We start from the raw sequence: 20262 nt of genomic DNA, 5'->3' as shown, positions 1-20262 counted from the left end.
CAGAGATGGCTATTTTAAAAATGCCTAGTGGCATCCAAAGCTCATAGAAAAACCCATGAAGGTCCCCCTTAGGGTTTGAGGGGAGAGGCCCTTCTGTGCATATATATGCACCAATTCATTATTCATTAACAACCTTATCCAATGTGGACTTACATTCTCTTTTTCTATTCCCTAGTTTCCTCTCATTCCTTGGACTATGTATCTAATCTCATATATACAAATATACAAGGCCTGAGGAAGCCAAAAGACACTGGTCAAGAGGGGAGAACTACTAAAAACAGGCCAGTCTTATATATTCTCCAGAGTTGTAGATTGTTCTAATTCAGTGGAAGCATTTTTTTTTTTTTTTACCCCAATGCATCTGCAAGCTCTGACAAGCTTCCATAAGTAACCATGCCTTACCACAGCAGTGAGTCCTGTGAGCAGCCACATGCCCCTGAAGAAGGGCATGTAAAGCTTTCCTAGAAAGAAACGGAATAAGCTGAAAGCCTAACTCTTTGTCAGCAGCCACCACCTTTCTTTGAGCACATCATATCCACTCACTATCTAGAACCTTTATGCTTTCCACTGGCTGTTCAGAGTTCTTTCTTAAGGTCCTATCCTCTCAAGCAATAAATGAAGAAAAGGTTAAATTACAGATTCCAAGTTCTTATCACATCTGCACTATTTTCTAACCTTGTGACCTCATTCCAGTCTCTTAGTCAATTCAAACCATAATTTTCTCAAATCATAAAATTATCTCATCCATAATTGGAGATAATTAAGCAGAAAAATTTTATTGTTTGTGAGAATCAAATGATCTATATGAAAAGTATAAAGAAATATATGCATGCAAAGCATACATATATGGAATGACATATATGTCATTCTCCTAATATTACTCAAATTCAAACTCAAAAAACAAAGACAACACTCAAATACTCCACCCATTCCACGATTATGTGCAATTTAGAAGCATAAAGGCCTACAGAAATCAATCAAACAGATTTATTCAGTTATAGAAACTAATCAAGACATTAACATTTGGCCAGACCTAATACCTATGCTTACCTGTTTCAGAAAGCAATTTTGTAGCTTCCAGCACCTTCTCAGTATAAACCCCAGCTTCATAGTTCTCCATCTCAGCATTGATGATGTGTATGACTCGAGCTGCCCGGCCCCTGATGGCCCCTGCAGTCCTGTCCAGAGTGTCCACATCACCCTCTTGGAGGGCTATCACACACTTGTTCACATCCTCCAAGATGTGATTTTCTATGGAGAGGACACATACACATTTAGATGACTTTACATAACTCAGAACTTAACCAATTAAAATTGATTCAACTCGCATGAGCCCTTGCCTTGGACATATCTCAATGCATACCTAATAATACTAAAATTGTATGTAAAGGACATAGTTTATAATTACAATAGTGGGTCTCAAACCTGAGCGTCAGCCAGAGGGCTGGTAGCATCACATAGACTGCTGGGTGCCACTCCTAGAGTTTACAATTCAGTAAGTCTGGGGTAGAGCCCAAGAAATTGAGTTTCTATCAAGCTCCCAGATGATGCTAATGCCACTGGTTTGAAGACAACATTCTGAGGACCACTGACTTAAAGAATATCCCTTCCTTTGTTCGAAATTTGATACTTACACACGACAGGGCCTTTTAGAAGTTGTAGCAGTCAACATGAAGTCAATCTGACCAAGTATAAATGTCCATAAATAAAACCAGAGTCAAAGCTTTGGGCACATGTTTGTTTAATCATGTTTTCATTATGAAAACATTTGAGGAAAAATAAACATCACGCAGTTGGTCTTTTAAAAGTATGTCATGCACATGGTATATGCAATGGGAAAACTGATTAGGTGAAGATGATCAGTTTCCCACAATTAAAATACAATCCAGTCTTGTGGCTGGTTCCCTCAGATTATAGTCAAGTTCTTCAGAACTTTCATATGATTGCCCGAAGTAGAAATCAAGCAGGCAGGAGGGGAGGCTTCACTCTCTAATGGCACAGAGAAAACACATTATTTATTCCCTTGCAGTTTTAACAAGTGTGTAATTTTGTATTTTTCAAGTCCAATGTGAGATCTGTAATTCTATTCCTTGTGCATTCTTTAGAAGCAGAATTCTAAGGAAATGTTCAAAAAGTTTAGTGCTCTTTGTAAATAAGTTGAACACACCCATACATGCACACACACAAACTAATAAATTGCATGTTTGTAGTCCCTTAAAATTCATATGTTAAAATTCTAACTCCCAAAGGGGTAGTATTAAGAAGTGCAGACTTTGGGAGGTGATTGTGTTATGAGGGCAGCATCTTAAGGAATGTAATTAGTGTCCTTATAAAAGGGACCTCAGAGATCCCTCCCCCTCTTTCTACCATGCAAGGTTCCAGTGAGAAGACTATGAGAAAGCAGAGTCCTTTGTCTTGGACTTCCCAGCCTCCAGAACCATGAGACATAAATTTCTATTGATTGTAAGCAACACAGTTTATGGTATTTTCCAAAACACACCAAGACATGAACACATAAAAATATGTGCTTTTGATAAATATATTTTTAAAGTCTTAAGTAACCTGTTAATATTTTAAAATTATAACTGCCAAATCCAACCAATAGTTCATAAATAGTTAAAATAAAATATTACCTCTTTAAGAAGCTTTTAGGGCTAGTTCTGGTTTTAAATTTCCTAAAGAAGGAAAGAAGGGAGAGTATCCAGCAAATCCTAGTCTCCACTACCGATCTCCCCTACTTTCACTAAACTAAGTACTTAGAAAGAAAATTTATATTTTTAGGACACAGGACAGAAAATTGCAAGTTATAACTGACTTTTCATAAAGAACATCCATTTTGACCTCATACAGTGTGATTTCTTCACTCAAACCATTATAAATTGCTGATTTCTACATTCTCCAGTTCTTTAGTTTCAACTATAAATTAGAATAGAAAAATAATGAAACGTTTACATTTTAGTATTTCGACTTCTAAAACTCACAAAAAATAGTACTTCCCAAATCATGACATTTTCTTGAGACATGACATTTTAATGAAAACATGATTAGACATGTGAACACAGTATATACCTAAAAGGACATCTGAGAGAAATGTTTACTCAAATGAATATTGATAGAGAATTCTAAATGTAAAACTTTGATTAAAAGAAGCTCCTGTTCCTGTCCTGTGGAATTTCTTAAGACAATTAAAATGTGTCCTGGCCCCTGAGAATAAGTAACTAGAAAAGGATTTGTGTCAAAATCACACACCCAGCTGCTATTTTCTTTGAATAACAGTAATACAAGAACGGACAAAGTTTCGGTGCAGAGTTTAGAAATGGTACTTTGGAGTTGAGTAAAAAACAGTGAGACGTCTGTTGATTATATTAGATACTAATCTTTCTGGAGTTAATGAGTTTGTTTTTAAATTCTAAGAAACCTATTCATGACCCAATATGTTAAAATGAAAACATTTTTAATAGGACTATCCAAAAGTAGAAATATGCAACTAATTTAAGAGGCAAGAAAAATGTTTTTATAGGTATGATTATACCTATTTAAAATAAACCAGCACAGGCTAGAAATCCATAACAAAAACATTGCTATTAATTACTCAAATCATCAACAAATTTGTTACATAGTCAGGTTAATAATGTTGTACAAAGTATTAGTTTTATAATTTACTGATTAATTTTATCTTATTTTTTGAGACGGAGTCTCCCTCTGTCGCCCAGGCTGGAGTGCAGTGACGCGATCCCGGCTCACTACAACCTCAGTCTGCCAAGTTCAAGAGATTCTCCTGCCTTAGCCTCCCAAGTAGATGGGATTACAGACATGCACCATCACACCTGGATAGTTGGTTTTTTTTTTTTTTTTTTGCCTTTTTAGTAGAGACAGGGTTTCACCATGTTGGTCAGGCTGCTCTTGAACTCCTGACCTCAAATGATCTGCCTGCCTCGGTCTCCCAAAGTGCTGGGATTACAGGCATGAGCCACCAGGCCCGGCCTAATTTACTAATTTTTATAAATAAATTTTAAAAATTTTAAGACATAGTCATGCAACATAAATCATTTCAGTCAATAACAGACCACATACTTGAAGGTAGTCCCATAAGATTATGTCATATTTTTACTGTACTTTTAAAATATTTATACATGTTTAGATACACAAAACTTATTATTGTATTCCAATTGCTTACAGTATTCAGTACAGTAACATGTTGTACAAGTTTGTAGCCTAAGAGTAATAGGTTATAGCACATAGTGTAGGTATGCAGTAAGCAATACCATCTAGGTGTGTAAATGCAGTATATGATGTTCACACAATGATGAAATTGCCCAACGGCGCACTTCCCAGAAGGTATGCCTGTTGTTAAGCAACATATAATTACAGTTTACTCAGTGTTTTTCAACCTTCTCCAATTCAGGTCCCTTTTTATGAAAAAATGAGTCAGTTTCTTCATGATAGTAGTTATATTGATGGATGGTAGACATGTAAATGCTACTATGGTTCAGAATGTTTTCAAATAGATTTGTATTTTATTAAAAACAATCTACAGGCATGTCTTGTTTTATTGTTTATCACAGATTGGTGGGGTTTTTTGTTTTTCTTCCCCCCCCCAAATACAAATTGAAGGTTTGTTGCCACTCTGCCTCAAGCAAGTCTGTTGGTGCCATTGTTCCAACAGCATGTGCTCATTTCCTGTCTCTGTGTCAGTTTTGCAATTCTTGCAATATTTCAAATTTTTTCATTATTGTTTTGATGATCTGTGATCAGTGATCTTTGTCACTATTGCAATTGTTTTGGGGCATCAGGAACCATGTCCACATGAGAAGGCAAACAATAAATGTTGGGCGTGTTCTGCCTGCTCCACCAAGATGGCCGTTTGCCATCTCCCTCCCTCTTCTCAAGCTTCTTATTCTCTGGGACACAACAATATTAAAATTAGGTCTATTAACAACCTTACAATGACCTTTAAGTATTCAAGTGAAAGGAAGGGTCACACATTTCTCACTTGAAATCAAAAGCTAGAAATGATTAAGCTTAGTGAAGAAGACATGTCACAAGTCAAGAGAGGCCAAACAGCCAACTTGTAAGTACAAGAAAAAGTTCTTGAAAAAAATTAAAAGTGCTACTCCAAAGAACACCCAGATAAGAAAATGAAGCAGCCTTATTGCTAATACGGAGAAAGTTTGAGTGGTCTAAATAGAAGATCATATCAGCCACAGCATTCCTTTAAGCCAAAGCCCAATCTTGACCAAGACCCCTAATGCTCTTTAATTCTATGAAGGCTGAGAGAGGTAAGGAAGCTGCAGAAGAAAAGTTGGAAGCTAGTAGAGGTTGGTTCATGATGTTTAAGAAAGAAATCATCTCCATCACATAAAAGTGCAAGGTAAACCAGCAAGTGCTGATGTAGATAGAACCTGTGGCAAATTATCCTAAAGATCTAGCTAAGACCATTGATTAAGGGGGCAAACAGTAAGTTTTCAGTGTTGACAAGACGGCCTACTGGAAGAAGGTGACATTTACAACTTTCATAGCTGGAGAGAAGTCAATGACTGGTTCAAAGGACAGGCTGACTCTCTTATTAGTGGCTAATACAGTTGATTTTTAGGTTGAACCCAATGCCCATTTACCACTTTGAAAATCCTGGGGCCCTAAGAATTATGCTAAATCTACTCCGCCTGTGCTGTATAAATGGAACAACGAAGACTGAAGACGGCACATCTGTTTATAGCACAGTTTACTGAATATTTCAAGTCCACTCTTGAACCCTACTGTTCAGAATAAAAATAATTCTTTTCAAAATGTTATTCCTCATTGAAAATGCACCTGGTCACCCAAGAGCTCTGATGGAGATGTACACGGAGATTAATAGTGCTTTCCTGCTTGCTAACACATCTATTCTGCAGCAGATGTATCAAGGACTCATTTTGGCTTTCAAGTCTTATTATTTAGAAAATTCATTTTTTAAGGCTATAGCTGCAATAGATAGTGATTCTCCTGATGGATCTGGGCAACATAAATTAAAGGCCTTCTGGAAAGGATTCGCCATCCTAGTAGCCATCAAGAACATCCATGATTGATTCGCCAGAGAAAGTCAAAATATCAATATTAACAGGAGTTTGGAAAAAGTTGATCCCAACCCTCATAGTCGACTTTGACGGGTTCAAGACTTCAGTGGTGGAAGAAAGTGCATATCTAGTGGAAATAGCAAGAGAACTAGAATTAGAAGTGGAGCCTAAAGATGTGACTGAATCTGCAATGTCATGATCAAACTTCCTGGATGAGGAACTGCTTCTTATGTATGAGCAAAGTGGCTTCTTGAGATGTAATCTATCCCTAGCTATGATAGTGTGAACATTGTTGAAATGACAACAAAGGATTTAAAATATTATGTAAATGTAGTAGATAAAGCAGCAGCAGAGTTTGAGAGGATTGACTCCAATTTGAAAGAAGTTCTACTGTGGATAAAGTGCTGTCAAACAGCATATCACATGCTACAGAGACATCTTTTGTAAAGGAATAGTCAATCAGCGCAGCAAACTTCATTGTTATCTTACTTCAAGAAATTGCCACAGCCATGCCAGCCTTCAGGAACCACACAGGAACCACCACTCTGATCAACATCAAGGAAACCGCCCCCCCACCATCAAAGAGATTATGGCTGGCTGAAGGCTCAGAACGATCTTTAGCATTTTTTAGAAATGAAGTATTTCTAAATAAAGGTATGTACATTTGTTAAACAATTCTACTGCACAGTTAATGGACTACACCGCACTGTAAACATAACTTATTTTATGCACTGGGAATCTAAAAAAATTTGCGTGATTCACCTTATTGCAATTGCCGTTTTACTGCAGTAGTTGGAACAGAACTGGCAATACATTTGAGGTTTGCCTGTGTTTGGAAAAAAGCCATACCTGTTTACACAGACATGAACATGAACTTTTTGGTCAGAAGACCATACTTGGTGTATATATGGATTTTGAACCCCCTGTAATAACTTCCCCACCCCTATACCCTGTGCCTTCAGGTCTAGGACTTAACAGTTAGTAAGCACACTAATCTAGTATATATCAAGGAGGGCAGTCAATTATTTAAAGGCAGAATACACACTTCATTCATATTTGCATTCCTTACAGTGGCCTATAGGCAGCAGGCAATCAAAAGAGACACTGAATGAACATGCCCATTGAGAAGGGGTGATCAATTACACACTTTTATTCTGAGGTGTTTTGAAGAGAAATAATTCATGAAGTAAAGGGAGAGGAATGTTGCAACTAGAAAGGAATAGAGATGAAAATAGTAATAAAAGGCAAAAGTATTCTAGAGATCATTCCATTGCTGTGAAAAACTGCAATGCTTGGGTGGCACACTCTAACATCAAGTGTGGTATTTAAACATGTCATGAAACATTTGAGTGCAACATATTTTATTGTAAACTTCCTTACATTTGGCAACATTACTATTTTAGAAATGATATAATTTTGTTATGAAAAAAAATCAGTGATGACCAAACTATTTGACTATTGTAAACCATAAGGCTATAGATTCAAAAAAATGAAGTTCACTGTGAATTTTTAAAAGAAAACAAACTTAAGACTGTAGAGTTAAAAAAATAAGGAAAAGTTAAAAACCAAAACTCTTGGGCATTATGAGATCAAGTTAATAGCTTTTCCAGATCTTAGCTTCCTACTACTTTGTGAGCCAAATCCAAGAATTAAACTGTCACATGATTAATGCCAAGATGCTTATTTTAAAACACTATTAAAAACTGTAGGTTTTCCAAAGTGGGAAAAAGTTTGACTGTTATAACACAGTCATTTCACTTTTTTATGTGCATAGGCCACATCTGAAAATTGGTTTTGCTCCTGTGATGTTAATAGCTAGCATCATTGCTCCCCAAACTTGTTGCATTTCATATGGACAAATTTAATATCAGATACAGAAGTTAGGGTAGCATTAAAAAAAAAACTACAGTCTTTTAAAAACAAAGATCTGTTTTTATTGTTTTTTAAATAGAGTTTCCTGCCCAAAGAGATATTCCCCTAAGAAGAAACTGATACATAAAGTATCATTAATGCCATTTCAAAATATCTCTTGGGCCAAACTTGCAATTTACTTATGTAAATGTTCGACTCTAGCTCAGAGAGAAGATGAGAAGTAGTTTCCCTAACTATTGAGCTGTGTCCACAGCCCACCAGCAGGACAGAGTGGGCTGTATCATTATTTGTCAAACTCCGTCTGTGGAAAGGTGCCTGCTGCCTCTGATTGTCAACTCCAAAGGCATGCTCCAGCAGGCCCTGCCAAGCTGGCTCTCTGACAGCGCCTGTTCATTTTCCTGCCATGGCATGCTGTGGCACTTGTACCACTGGGGTTGGACTGCACAGTGTTATCAGCAGAAGCCAAAGCCCTTTCTTGTTGCTGGTAATAATGAGATGCACAAAAGAACGGCAAGGAGAAAAGGGAGCAAAGAGGCAGGACTCGGGGGAAGAAAATTAAGAAGAGCTTTGCCCTATTGAAGAAGTCTGAGATAAGACCTCCTCACCTTGCTTGTCCCCACCGTCAGAAATTTTTATACATGTGTTTAAAGAATAGGCTGGAAAAGTTGTAAGTTCTGAAATGATTCCTCTCTGAAAAAGGCAAGGTATAGGTATTTCCTATTGATGTGAAGGCAGAAGGGGATGCAGAAGATTTCCAGGGGCTGTCAGGATAGCTGTGTGATCTGAGGCTGGTTGGAAAGGGCTCCTATTTGGAGCACCATAGTTATCCTGGAAAAAAACTGACCATATACTATAAAGGTTAGTATCAGCGGCCACCTTTCTATTCCCCATCACCCAAATTACCAACATACCTATCTAAGCAATTTCCAAATACCTTATGAGAGATTCATTTTGTGGAGGTATCTTTTACAAGATTAGGACTCAGCTATCAGCAAAGCAAAAAATAAAAATAAAAAAGCAGAAATGGGCCGGGCACAGTGGCTCACGCCTGTAATCCCAGCACTTTGGGAGGCCAAGGTGGGCGGATGACCTGAGGTCCGAAGTTTGAGACCAGCCTGACCAACATGGAGAAACCTCGTCTCTACTACCACAAATACAAAATTAGCTGGCATAGTGGCTCATGACTGTAATCCCAGCTACTCTGGAGGCTGAGGCAGGAAAACAGCTTGAACCCGGGAGGTGGAAGTTGCTGTGAGCCAAGATAGCGCCATTGCACTCCAGCCTGGGCAACAAGAGTGAAACTCCATCTCAAAAAAAAAAAAAAAAAAAAAAAAAAAAAAAAAAGCAGAAATGACAACATATTGAGTTCTTTTATCAGCTAAGCTCTAGATATGGTGATATTTAAATGAATAGTTGCTCTGACAAGTCATCAAAAACAAAGACCTTGGGAATAAAAAACAAGACAGGTTTCGGAAAGGGATTAGAGATTGGAATGAGAATGCTGGAGGTGGAAAAAGGAAGCTGAAATGAAAGCAGCAAGCACCAAAGGAAATTTCCTTTCTATCTTGACATATTGAGAATTATATAGTTTCTGAAAAGAGGATGATCTGGATTTTAATACCATCTCTGCCAAGTTACCTACCCTCTGTAATCTAGTACCTATTTTATAGAATTTCGATGAGAATTAAATCAAGCAGCAGAGAGTAAGGTAAATTCTAGTCACAGGCTGCATGTTACATCAATGTTCCCATCTGCCTTGGCTTGCCCCCATCATTGAAAAGCTGGCTTTTTGATTATCCATCAAATCTAGATTTGACTACGCGGTTCTCAGACAAGCCCCAGTGGGAATTTATTATGTTTCTTCAGAAAAAGAAAAGACTGCAACCAGAAACATTTTCTAAACATGACAGCCTCCCTCAGAAATCACTTCTACACTGTTGCAGTCAGAGGTCCTGTCTGCCTGGTTCCCACCAACAGTGATGCAATGTCTCCCTCAGCCCTCAGTCAGCCAAGAACCAGCAGGTCATCAGGGCTAGTACTGCCTGAGTCAGTAGGTGTGAGTTCCACACAACTGTGTAGAATCAACACCTGGCCAATTTGAATTTCCAAGGGTCAGCTGGCTCTTTTAACACCCCACAAAGAAGGCTGATATTTCCAGTGACCTCCTCCTCACAGAGATTCTTCCAGGTGAACTGGGCCAAATAAGTTAGGTCAAAAGCATTTGGAAAAATGTCCATTTGCTGGCTGGTAGACCAATCTTGAAATGGACTCCTTGAGTCCTGTTAAAGGTCAAACTGTCTCCACAGTTATTCATGTCTGCTAGCATCCTCCAGTCTGGCTTCATTTACAAAGAAGAAAGTTATAATTTCAAGTGATGAGCAGTTCTGTTTTCTTTCACTCACTTCCTTCTACAGCCTCGTAGACAAGTGCTCAAAGCCTTGATAGCTACCAAGTCCCTGCTAAGGGGTAAGTTCTGTGGCTGATATCTCCACCTGTGTTATCGCAAACCTTCACTTGTTGGGGAAAAAAAAAAAACTTAACATAGCCAAATTGGAGTAACTGATCACCTATTTTAAGACATAAACTGTGTAGATTAATGAATCCCATATTCCCTGGCCCTTTTTTACATGAGTGATTCAGATACATCAAAGGCCATCCTGATTTATAAACTGCAAACACTATAAAGGAATATAAGCCACCTTAAATAATGTATTCCCTTTTAATGCCTTGACTCCGTGTCTTGAAATAACAAACACCGAAGCATTTAAGAGAGTGTTATAATCACATGTGCAGAGATGATCAAAAAAAGCTGAAAGATCTAAGGAGTGCGCCTGAAACACAGACCCATGACATTTGCAAGACATTCCTTATCTCATTCAGTTACCCTCCTCTAGCTGCCTTGTAAGGGACCTGTTTGTGATGATTACCTGAGACAGAGAGGAAGTCATCCACTGAGGTGATGTCATCCACGGCCTCTGTCAACACTCGGACCTGCTTCTCCCACTGGTCTTTGAAGACGTCCATGTTATCCTGAGCAACTTTGCTCTGTGGCCGGGCAGCCAGTGTCAGAGCGGCATTGATGACCTATTTGTTGGAAACAATCCAGGGACATGATGACCACACACTTCAGAAGAGGAATAAGCCGGTCAAAGACCATGTTAAAACCATGCACCCTGTACGTTCTACAGATAAGTGGGTTCTTGGTGTTCAGAAGGACAATCAAGCACATAAAAGACAAAGTAGATTTTCAACTACCATTAATTTTTGTTTGCTTCTTTTTAAGACGTAATAGTTTGCCTCAGGTTTCAAAAAGTATTTCCTGGACAAGTCTCATGACTTAGCACAGATACAGCAGAAATGCAACTCTTGCTTTCCACATGTGCAAGTTTATGATTTAGCTGCTGAGACAAGGTAAATAGGTATGGAACATTTAAATCACAACCCAAAACAAACAGAACAAAGTCAACAGGAATGGAGAGTATAGCGGCACAATCCCAGCTCCCTGCAGCCTCGAACTCCTGAGCCCCAGCAATCCTCTCACCTCAGACTCCCCAGTAACTGGGACTACAGGAATGCACCACCACACCCAGCTAATTTATTTTTTGTAGAGATGGAGTCTCACTATGTTGCCCAGGCTGGCCTTGAACCCCTGGCCTCAATCAGTCCTCCCACTTCAGCCTCCCAGAGCACTGGGTTTATAGGTGTGAGCCACCATGTCCAGCCCCTGCCATGGTAATTCTGAAGAGACTGGTGTGCTTTATTCTTTCTGAGAAAGGTAGAACTTGAAACAGCTCATAAATGATGAGTAGCATTTTTCAGCAAGAGGAAATAGAGAAAGAAAAGGAGGGGCACAAGGGCTGGAGTGGAGAAGGTCACTGACAGGCTTTTGAAACAAAGTGAATGAGGCTTACCTGGGGACACAAGCTGTCAATCTGGGTGGCTGCCATCCGAACTAATTTCACCCCTTCTTCATTGTTGGAGATGGAACAGGCCAAATTGGCAACCTGTATTGAAGAGGATTTTAGAGAGTATTAGGTTGGGGCAAAGGGAAAGTATACCGTTGTTCCGCCTTGTACCTTCTCTGGCAGATGTCTCTTCCAGGAGAATTCTTTCAGAAATAAGATAAGGGTACCCTGGCCTTCATGTAGAACCAACTATTACTACTTCTTATGCTAATTTAGGCATTTCTGTCAGAAGAGGCATTTCACGACTCTCAAGCATATACAAGGTTGCGTTTTAACAGGGTTTTTGAACTGTTTTTTCTTATGAACTGCCTTGATCCACCTACACTCTCTGGAGCCTCCTAAGACTCATCATCAAATGCAAAAACCTGTGATCTTGGCCATATCAGTACTCAGTTCTGACCCTGTAGAGTTGAGTGAGAAGAATGCTACAGGCAATTATTTGGGCTTGAGAGACTCATAGTAAGCTGACAATTATGGTGCCCTGCCCCCAAAATACCCGATCTGCCTGAAAATTTTAGTCCACTAATAGCCAACTCAAATGTTATTAGAGGCCAGCTGTTATGAGCAATGTAACAAAAAGGCTCGTAGCATTCAATACACAATGGCGGAATATATAGTAAATTACAATGTGCAGATCTAGTATAAAGACATTCAAATTTGATGGCCTCCTTGTTTTCTGGCACCTTCCATCTTCAAAGACATTCAAATTTGATGGCCTCCTTGTTTTCTGGCACCTTCCATCTTCAAAGCCAACAGTTTTTTTTTTTTCCCCCTCCTTGGTTCCTGGCCCAAATTTGAATGTCTTTTTTTCCCCTCTTCTTGGTTCCTGGCCCCTTCCGTCTTCAAACAGTTGGCTCTGAAGATGGATGGGGCCAGGAACCAAGGAGGGAAGGGGAAGCAAGACATTCAAATTTGATTTTTACGAACACTCTGCTACCCTAAACAGCTTGACTGAATTCAAGTTCCCAGGTCAAGTGGTTCAACTTGTTATTCCTTCTCTTGAAGGAGAGTTGGTAATTCAAGGTGAGATTGATTAGCCAAGGTCAACAGCCACAAAGCCACCATCAAAAGACCAATCAGTCCCATCAGGCTGGTATCAAGACAACACAAGAACAGGGATACGAAAAGTCAAAGAAGAGGAGAAGGACAGCAAGGGGTAGGAGCTATGGAGCAAATAGAACAAATGATTAGCAGAGAGAATCCCCGGAGTCTTGTGGCCACCCGCCTTTTTGGTATCCTGCTTATGTTTAGTCTCCAAAACTGGGCTGCTCTCCTCCCACGGCTGAATGCCCTAGGATTTTAGAATGTACCACCCATGCTTATAGTTCCTAATGTGAAAGAAACCTTAGGCAGTATGACATAGTGAGAAGAGTACAGGCCTGGAGGTTAGGAAGCTCGACCACTGGGCATCTTTATAAGTCACTTCACATTTTAGATTGCTGCTTCCTTATCAGCAACATGAGATGGGTTGAGGGTAATAGAATACTTTTAAAGATTACTTCAATAAACCATTAGTGTAAAGAATAGGGTTTTGGAGTTTTTAAGGGAGAAAGAGGATGCATTATATCTATTTCAGTGAGAAAATGTACTAGGAGAAATTATGACAAGTGAATTCCAAACATTACCATTTAGTTTCTTATAGTTTACCTTTGATTTTCATTCTTTTACTTAGTTTTCAAAATAAGTGTGAAAAGACATATGCCTTATTAGGACCATTCACAGATACTGCATGCCATGGGCAGGAAGGTTCTTAGATGTGGGGCAGGGACTAACGATACAGGTCTCTTAACTTCAATTTCTTTGTTATATCGTGTCTTCTCTCCACATTTTTATTCATCTTTGTTACGTCTGTATTCTATATTCTAGTTCATTTTACAATCCAAGTGCCTGACTCAGTGCATGACACAGAATTGGTGTTTCGTACATGTTTATTTAATAAATTAAACAATAGCTTGTAAACTTAGTGTAACTTACTGTAGATGGTAATTTGGAAAACACGATGGATAAATGGTGCCCTCAAAAATAAAGTTGAGCTTCACCCTTAATTTGACAAGACAAATGTTCACCTTCTAGCAGATGTTAACCAATGCTATGGTGTTAACCAATGGTTCCTACATTCTGATCTGTGGTGTGAGTCCAGAATGCAGCTTCCCCTGTCCAAAGTGGCATGTGGGGGAAAAAAAAAATCAGGATAGTGGAGAATCTTCCAGAAAGATATATGTATTTAAAGTTCCAGCTTTTAATATTCAATTAAATTTTTCCTATATCTGTTTCTGAACAACCTCTCATTCTATGGAATAGTGGTAACTTTAGATGATGGCTGTTTTTGCCCTGTACCATCCCTGCTTGCTGTGTGAAAGACTTGAGATCACACTTTTGCAAACAGTGAATAATTGCTAGAGTTTAGCACAACAACAATATGAAAACTTAAAAATGCCCCAAGAATCAGGTAATTTTTTTGCATTTCTGTAAAGAGCATAAGAAAATACCAACACTCTTCATGAAATAAAGGATCCAGACCAAGTCATCACAGTGGTTAACATTAAAAAAAGAGCGAGCGACAACCAGAGATCATGTGTTTCTTGACTGAGTGACATACCACTGTCTATGAAATATTCTTGCCAAAAAAACAAAAGATCAGCCATTTAGGATCAATTTTCAATTTACAGAAAATTCAAGAGAAAAAGAAACATGTAAAATAAAGGCACATACATGGCAATCATAAAAATCCTGATGGTTAAAAACCGTTGGAAAAAAAGACATAGATCTCATTTGTGTCCTGAATAGAAAAAACAAACTGTAATATACATATATATACATAAATATGTAAATAAATAAGTAAATAAGACTACATTTATGAAACCATCAAGGAAATTTAAATATTAACTAGATATTTGATGATACTGAGGAGTTATTAATATTTTAAAGTATGCTAATCGTACTTTTTTAAAAAAGAACATATAGCTTTTAGAGATATATAATCAAGATGTTTATGGATGAAATGATGTTTAGAATTTGCTTCACAATTATCTGGGGTTGGGGAAATGTGTAGAAGTGTAGAAAAAACAAGATTGGCCATTAGTTTATAATTGTTGAAGCTGAGTGACAGTGTATGATGGTTCATTACACTACTTTGGTTCATTACACTACTTTGGGATATGCTTAAAATTGTCCATACTAAAAAACATTTGGAAAAAAAGTAGCAGCCACAACGTATCATATCACCAGCTCTGGAAAACACTTTCTTGCATCTGTGCATGTCTCCAGGGAGCATAGTGTAAGCTAGGGAAACCTGAATATGGTTTGGAGTTGAGGCTTGCAGACAGTAGAGGGTACCTGCCTGAGCACAGATGAAAAGTGCTGTAACTAGACTCTGTCAGTCACAGCATAGCTCCCCAGATCGCAGAGCTTCCCACTTAGGCTGACTGCGAGTCACCCGGCAGAAGTCTACCCTGTGGGACTTAGAGCTCAGAAGAGCTGGACTCTAACAGAGGGAAACGCTAACTAGTAACTTCCACATAGCGAAAATAAACTTTTCTTTGTGTATCTTTTGAACTGTTTTCTCAACCTTTGTTTAAATTAAACTCTATTATCCCTTAGGCCTAATGAAGTAAACTCCTCACCCAACAGAATCTTAGTAGGGGGAAACCAAGCTAGCAATGCTTGGCAAAAATAAAGAGCTGGCACCTCTTGATAGTCCTCCAGTTATTTATTCTCTTTCATTGTACTGATCCATAAATTCTAAAGTCTGGCAGCCTATACTCTGCAATGTACTCCTGCTATTTAATTCCACTTAAAACTCAGAATTTCATTCATCTTGTATTTTCCTCGGAAACATTCTGAAAATATTTCCAATATGATGCTAAGGATTTCAGTATCTTCAGAAGCAGGCTTACATATTTTAAGTTGGTCATGGGCTCTATCCAAATCCCTACCTTCCTTTTTTCTTTTGGCTTGTCTTTCTCTGCTTCTCACTGGACCCATTGGCACAGTGGTGACTATTAACTTGGTTTTATATATTTTGATTTCTAGAATTTCATCAGTAAATGATCCTTAGCTTCACTGCTTGAGGCAGTCCCTAATCAATAATGTAGCTTGGGCCAGATGCAGTGGCTCATGCCTATAATCCCAGCAATTTGGGAGGCTGAGGCTCCTAAGAAGCCAGGAGTTGAAGACCAGCCTGGGCAATGTGGCGAAATCTCATTTCTACTAAAAATACAAAAAATAGCCAGGGTGTGGTGGCACACACTTGTAATCCAAAATACTCAGGAGGCTGAAGCAGGAGAATCGCTTGAGACTGGGAAGCGCAGGTTGCAGTGAACCAAGATCACGCCACTGCACTCTGGCCTGGGTGACAGAGAGAGACTCCATCTCCAAAAAAGAAAAAATAATATAGCTTGAAACGCCAGCTAACACCTCAACCTCAACAACATCAGTCCAAGATAACTATACACAGTAGGTATCTCAAAATTGATTGTTTTTTTGAGATGGAGTCTCACTCTGTTGCCCAGGCTGGAGTGCAGCAGCAAGATCTCAGCTCGCTGTAACCTCCGCCTCCCAGGTTCAAGTGATTCTCCTGCCTCAGCCTCACCAGTAGCTGGGGTTACAGGCACCCACCACTATGCCTGGCTAATTCTTGTATATTTAGTAGAGATGGGGTTTCACCATGTTGGCCAGGCTGATCTCGAACTCCTAGCCTCAATTGATCCACTTGCCTCAGACTCCCAAAGTGCTAGGATTACAGGCATGAGCCACCACACCTGCCAGTATCTGATAATTGATTTCAACAACCTGTTCTTTAACTAGATCTCTGTTACAACATCAGAAACTGTGGTAAAGTAAATGTCCTATTTTTTTAAAGCTAATTATTTTCTCCTACATGGTCAATTTCTCATGATAAACGGTGATAAGGGGAAGTATGGAGGAGGAAGGGAATGGTGGACTGGAATTACTAGACATTTGAAAAGATTAATGTGAGTGAAAAAGCAGACAATAGATCACTAATACACTGCAACCCCAAAGATGTTGAACAATACAATAAAATCTGATAGAATTTTGAAACCTGCTTGAGGCAATCAAGCAGGAAACGTTTATGGGATGTACTTGCTCAACTGGGCCCCACCTCTGCCTTCTCCACTCTCGAATTATTTACAACTTAACTGAAGCCATGAGATTTAATAGCCTTCCTGGAAGCTTAGAAAACAATAAAGCATTTCATTAAGTATTAAATTTTGAGCAATTTAGATTGATCTGGTATTTCTGAAAGTGGAATAGGTCATGACTATAGGTGGTAGAGCTCGTTGGTTAGCTAATTGTACTAAATATCTACCAATCTGTTAGAAAGGAAAGCTCTCCTTAACTTCTGAGAGCATAATGGATCTGGGGAAGTAAAAGCTGAGAAGACTGGGCCAGTCTATCTCTGACTTAGCACCTTAAAACCAGTTATCTTGAGGGAAAGGAAGATGCTTAGCAGCCATCATTAAATTGTGTGCTGCTGACCACAAAAACTTAGGATTACAGAAAAAGAAGAGACCAGTTCTGCTAAGTGGAATCAGTAAACATATCGTGGAAAGGTAAACTATCCATCCTGCAAGATTTATTTTCCGATTGCCGGTTTAGCACTACTTTCTGGATGCTCAATGAATATACTTTTTTTTTTTTTTTTTTTTGCTCTTCTGGGCACACTTTGTAAGTATGTGAATACTTAACATTAACAATATCATTAGCAGAACTAGAAAGGAACAACAACAACAAAAAAAAACTCAGCAAGGAGAGCCTATGCCTATTTTTTGAAGAAAGTAACTTACTCCATTAATTGAATTTGTATTACAATTGGCATCTATCCTCTAACTCTTTAATAATAACCTCAGCAAACCAAAAGCAGAGTGACAAAATTCCTGATAGGAGAGTTAAAAATTGACAAAAATAACTCAGGAGGCTGAGGCACAAGAATTGCTTGAACTGAGGAGGTGGAGGTTACAGTGAGCCGAGATCGCTCCACTCCACTCCAGTCTGGGCAACAGAGTGAAACTGCATCTCAAAAAACAAACATGTGAATCCCTCATAAAAATATATTGTGACCCAATCGCTACAAAGATAATAAAATAATACCTAGGAATACAATTTACAAGGGATGTGAAAGACTTCTTCAAGGAGAACTACAAACCACTGCTCAAGGAAATAAGACAGGACACAAACAAATGGAAAAACATTCCATGTTCATGGACAGGAAGAATCAGTATCATGAAAATTCCATATTGCCCAAAGTAACTTACAGATTCAATGCTATTCCCATTAAGCTACCATTGACTTTCTTTGCAGAATTAGAAAAAAACTACTTTAAATTTCACGTGGAAACAAAAAAGAGCCTGTATAGCCAAGAGAATCCTAAGCAAAGAGAACAAAGCTGGAGGCATCAGGTTACCTGACTTCAAACTGTACAAGGTTACAGTAACCAAAACAGCATGGTACTGGTACCAAAACAGAGAGATAAACCAATGGAACAGAACAGAGACCTCAGAAATAACACCACATGCCTATAACCATCTGATCTTCGACAAACCTGACAAAAACATGCAATGGGGAAAGGATTCCCCATTTAATAAATGGTGCTGGGAAAACTGGCTAGCCATATGCAGAAAACATAAACTGGACCCCTTCCTTACACCTTTTATAAAAATTAACTCAAGATGGATTAAAGACTTAAATGTAAAACCCAAAACCATAAAAACCCTAGAAGAAAACCTAGGCAATACCATTCAGGACACAGGCATGGGCAAAGACTTCATGACTAAAACACCAAAAGCAATTGTAACAAAAGCCAAAATTGACAAATTGGATCTAATCAAACTAAAGAGCTTCTGCACAACAAAATAAACTAGCATCAGAGTGAACAGGCAACCTACAGAATGGGAGAAAATGTTTGCAATCTACTCATCTGCCAATTATTCCAGAATCTACAACGAACTTAAATTTACAAGAAAAAAACCACCCTATCAAAAAGTGGGCAAAGGATATGAACAGAGACTTCTCAAAAGATGACATTTATGCGGCCAACAAACATATGAAAAAAAGCTCATCACTGGTCATTAGAGAAATGCAAATCAAAACTACAATGAGATATCATCTTATGCCAGTTAGAATGGCGATCACTAAAAAGTCAGGAAACAGGGCAGGTGTGGTGGCTCATGCTTGTAATCCCAGCACTTTGGGAGGCCCAGGTGAGTGGATTATCTGAGGTCGGGAGTTCCAGAACAGCCTGAATAACATGCAGAAACCTCATCTCTACTAAAAATACTAAATTAGCCAGGTGTGGTGGCACATGCCTGTAATCCCAGCTACTCAGGAGGCTGAGGCAGGAGAGTCGCTTGAAACCAGCAGGCAGAGGTTGCGGTGAGCTGAGATCACACCATTGCCCTCTAGCCTGGGCAACAAAAGCAAAATCCCGTCTCAAAAAAAAAAAAAAAAAAAAAAAAAGTCAGGAAACAACAGATGCTTGTGAGGCTGTGGAGAAAAGGAATGCTTTTACACCATTGGTGGGAGTGTAATTAGTTCAACCATTGTGGAAGACAGTGTGGCTATTCCTCAAGGATCTAGAACCAGAAATATCATTTGACTCAGCAATTCCATTGCTGGTATATACCCAAAGGATTATAAATCATTCTACTATAAAGACACATGCACACATATGTTTATTGCAGCACTATTTACAATAGCAATGGCATAGAACCAACCAAATGTCCATCAATGATAGATTTGATAAGGAAAATATGGCACATATACACCATGGAATACTATGCAGCCATAAAAAAGAATTGGTTCATGTCCTTTTCAGGGACATGGATGAAGCTGAAAGCCATCACTCTCAGCAAACTAACACAGGAACAGAAAACCAAACACTACATGTTCTCACTTATAAGTGGGAGTTGAACAATGACAACACATGGACACAGGGAGGGGGAACAACACACGCTGGGGCCTGTCAGGGGGTGGGATCAAGGGGAGGGAGAGCATCAGGACAAATACCTAATACATGTGGGTCTTAAAACATAGATGATGGGTTAAAAGGTGCAGCAAACCACCATGGCACATGTATACCTATGTAACAAACCTGCACATTCTGCACATGTATCCCAGAACTTAAAGTAAAATGTATAGTGACCATTTAAAAAGACAAGATGTTTTTTAATCACACAAAGAAAACCCCACACAGCTCACAGATCTTGATAAACTGCATCGTGGCTGTACAATTCAGTTTTGTGTGGACACCACCACAGAAAAGCAGCTCTGTCTCAAAAGTGCCACAGTCTTGTTCGAACACTCACAAGAAAAGCCAAAATGCCTGGAAGGCTGAGCTTCAATTAGACATTAAA

General features: G+C 38.9%; 1 protein-coding gene across 13 annotated transcripts in view; it reads right to left on the bottom strand.

The window, feature by feature from the left end:
- CTNNA2 (catenin alpha 2) overlaps nt 1–20262 on the bottom strand; it is a 1423217-nt gene that overhangs the window by 94341 nt on the left and 1308614 nt on the right. For all 13 annotated transcript variants that reach the window (XR_010115398.1, XM_063616606.1, XM_063616605.1 and 10 more), the window contains 3 exons: nt 11837–11929; nt 10853–11009; nt 1051–1251 (listed from right to left, as the gene is read on the bottom strand). Coding sequence is in view for 12 of the 13 variants with exons in the window: in XM_063616606.1 (XP_063472676.1) it covers nt 1051–1251; nt 10853–11009; nt 11837–11929 (451 nt within the window). In the remaining variant the exon portion in view is untranslated. The remainder of the gene's footprint in view (nt 1–1050; nt 1252–10852; nt 11010–11836; nt 11930–20262) is intronic.

This window comes from Symphalangus syndactylus, chromosome 14 (assembly GCF_028878055.3).
Source record: "Symphalangus syndactylus isolate Jambi chromosome 14, NHGRI_mSymSyn1-v2.1_pri, whole genome shotgun sequence".
Taxonomy (NCBI): Eukaryota; Metazoa; Chordata; class Mammalia; order Primates; family Hylobatidae; genus Symphalangus; species Symphalangus syndactylus.
Note: the sequence above shows the minus strand (reverse complement) of the source record. Positions and strands in the feature narration are given on the sequence as shown.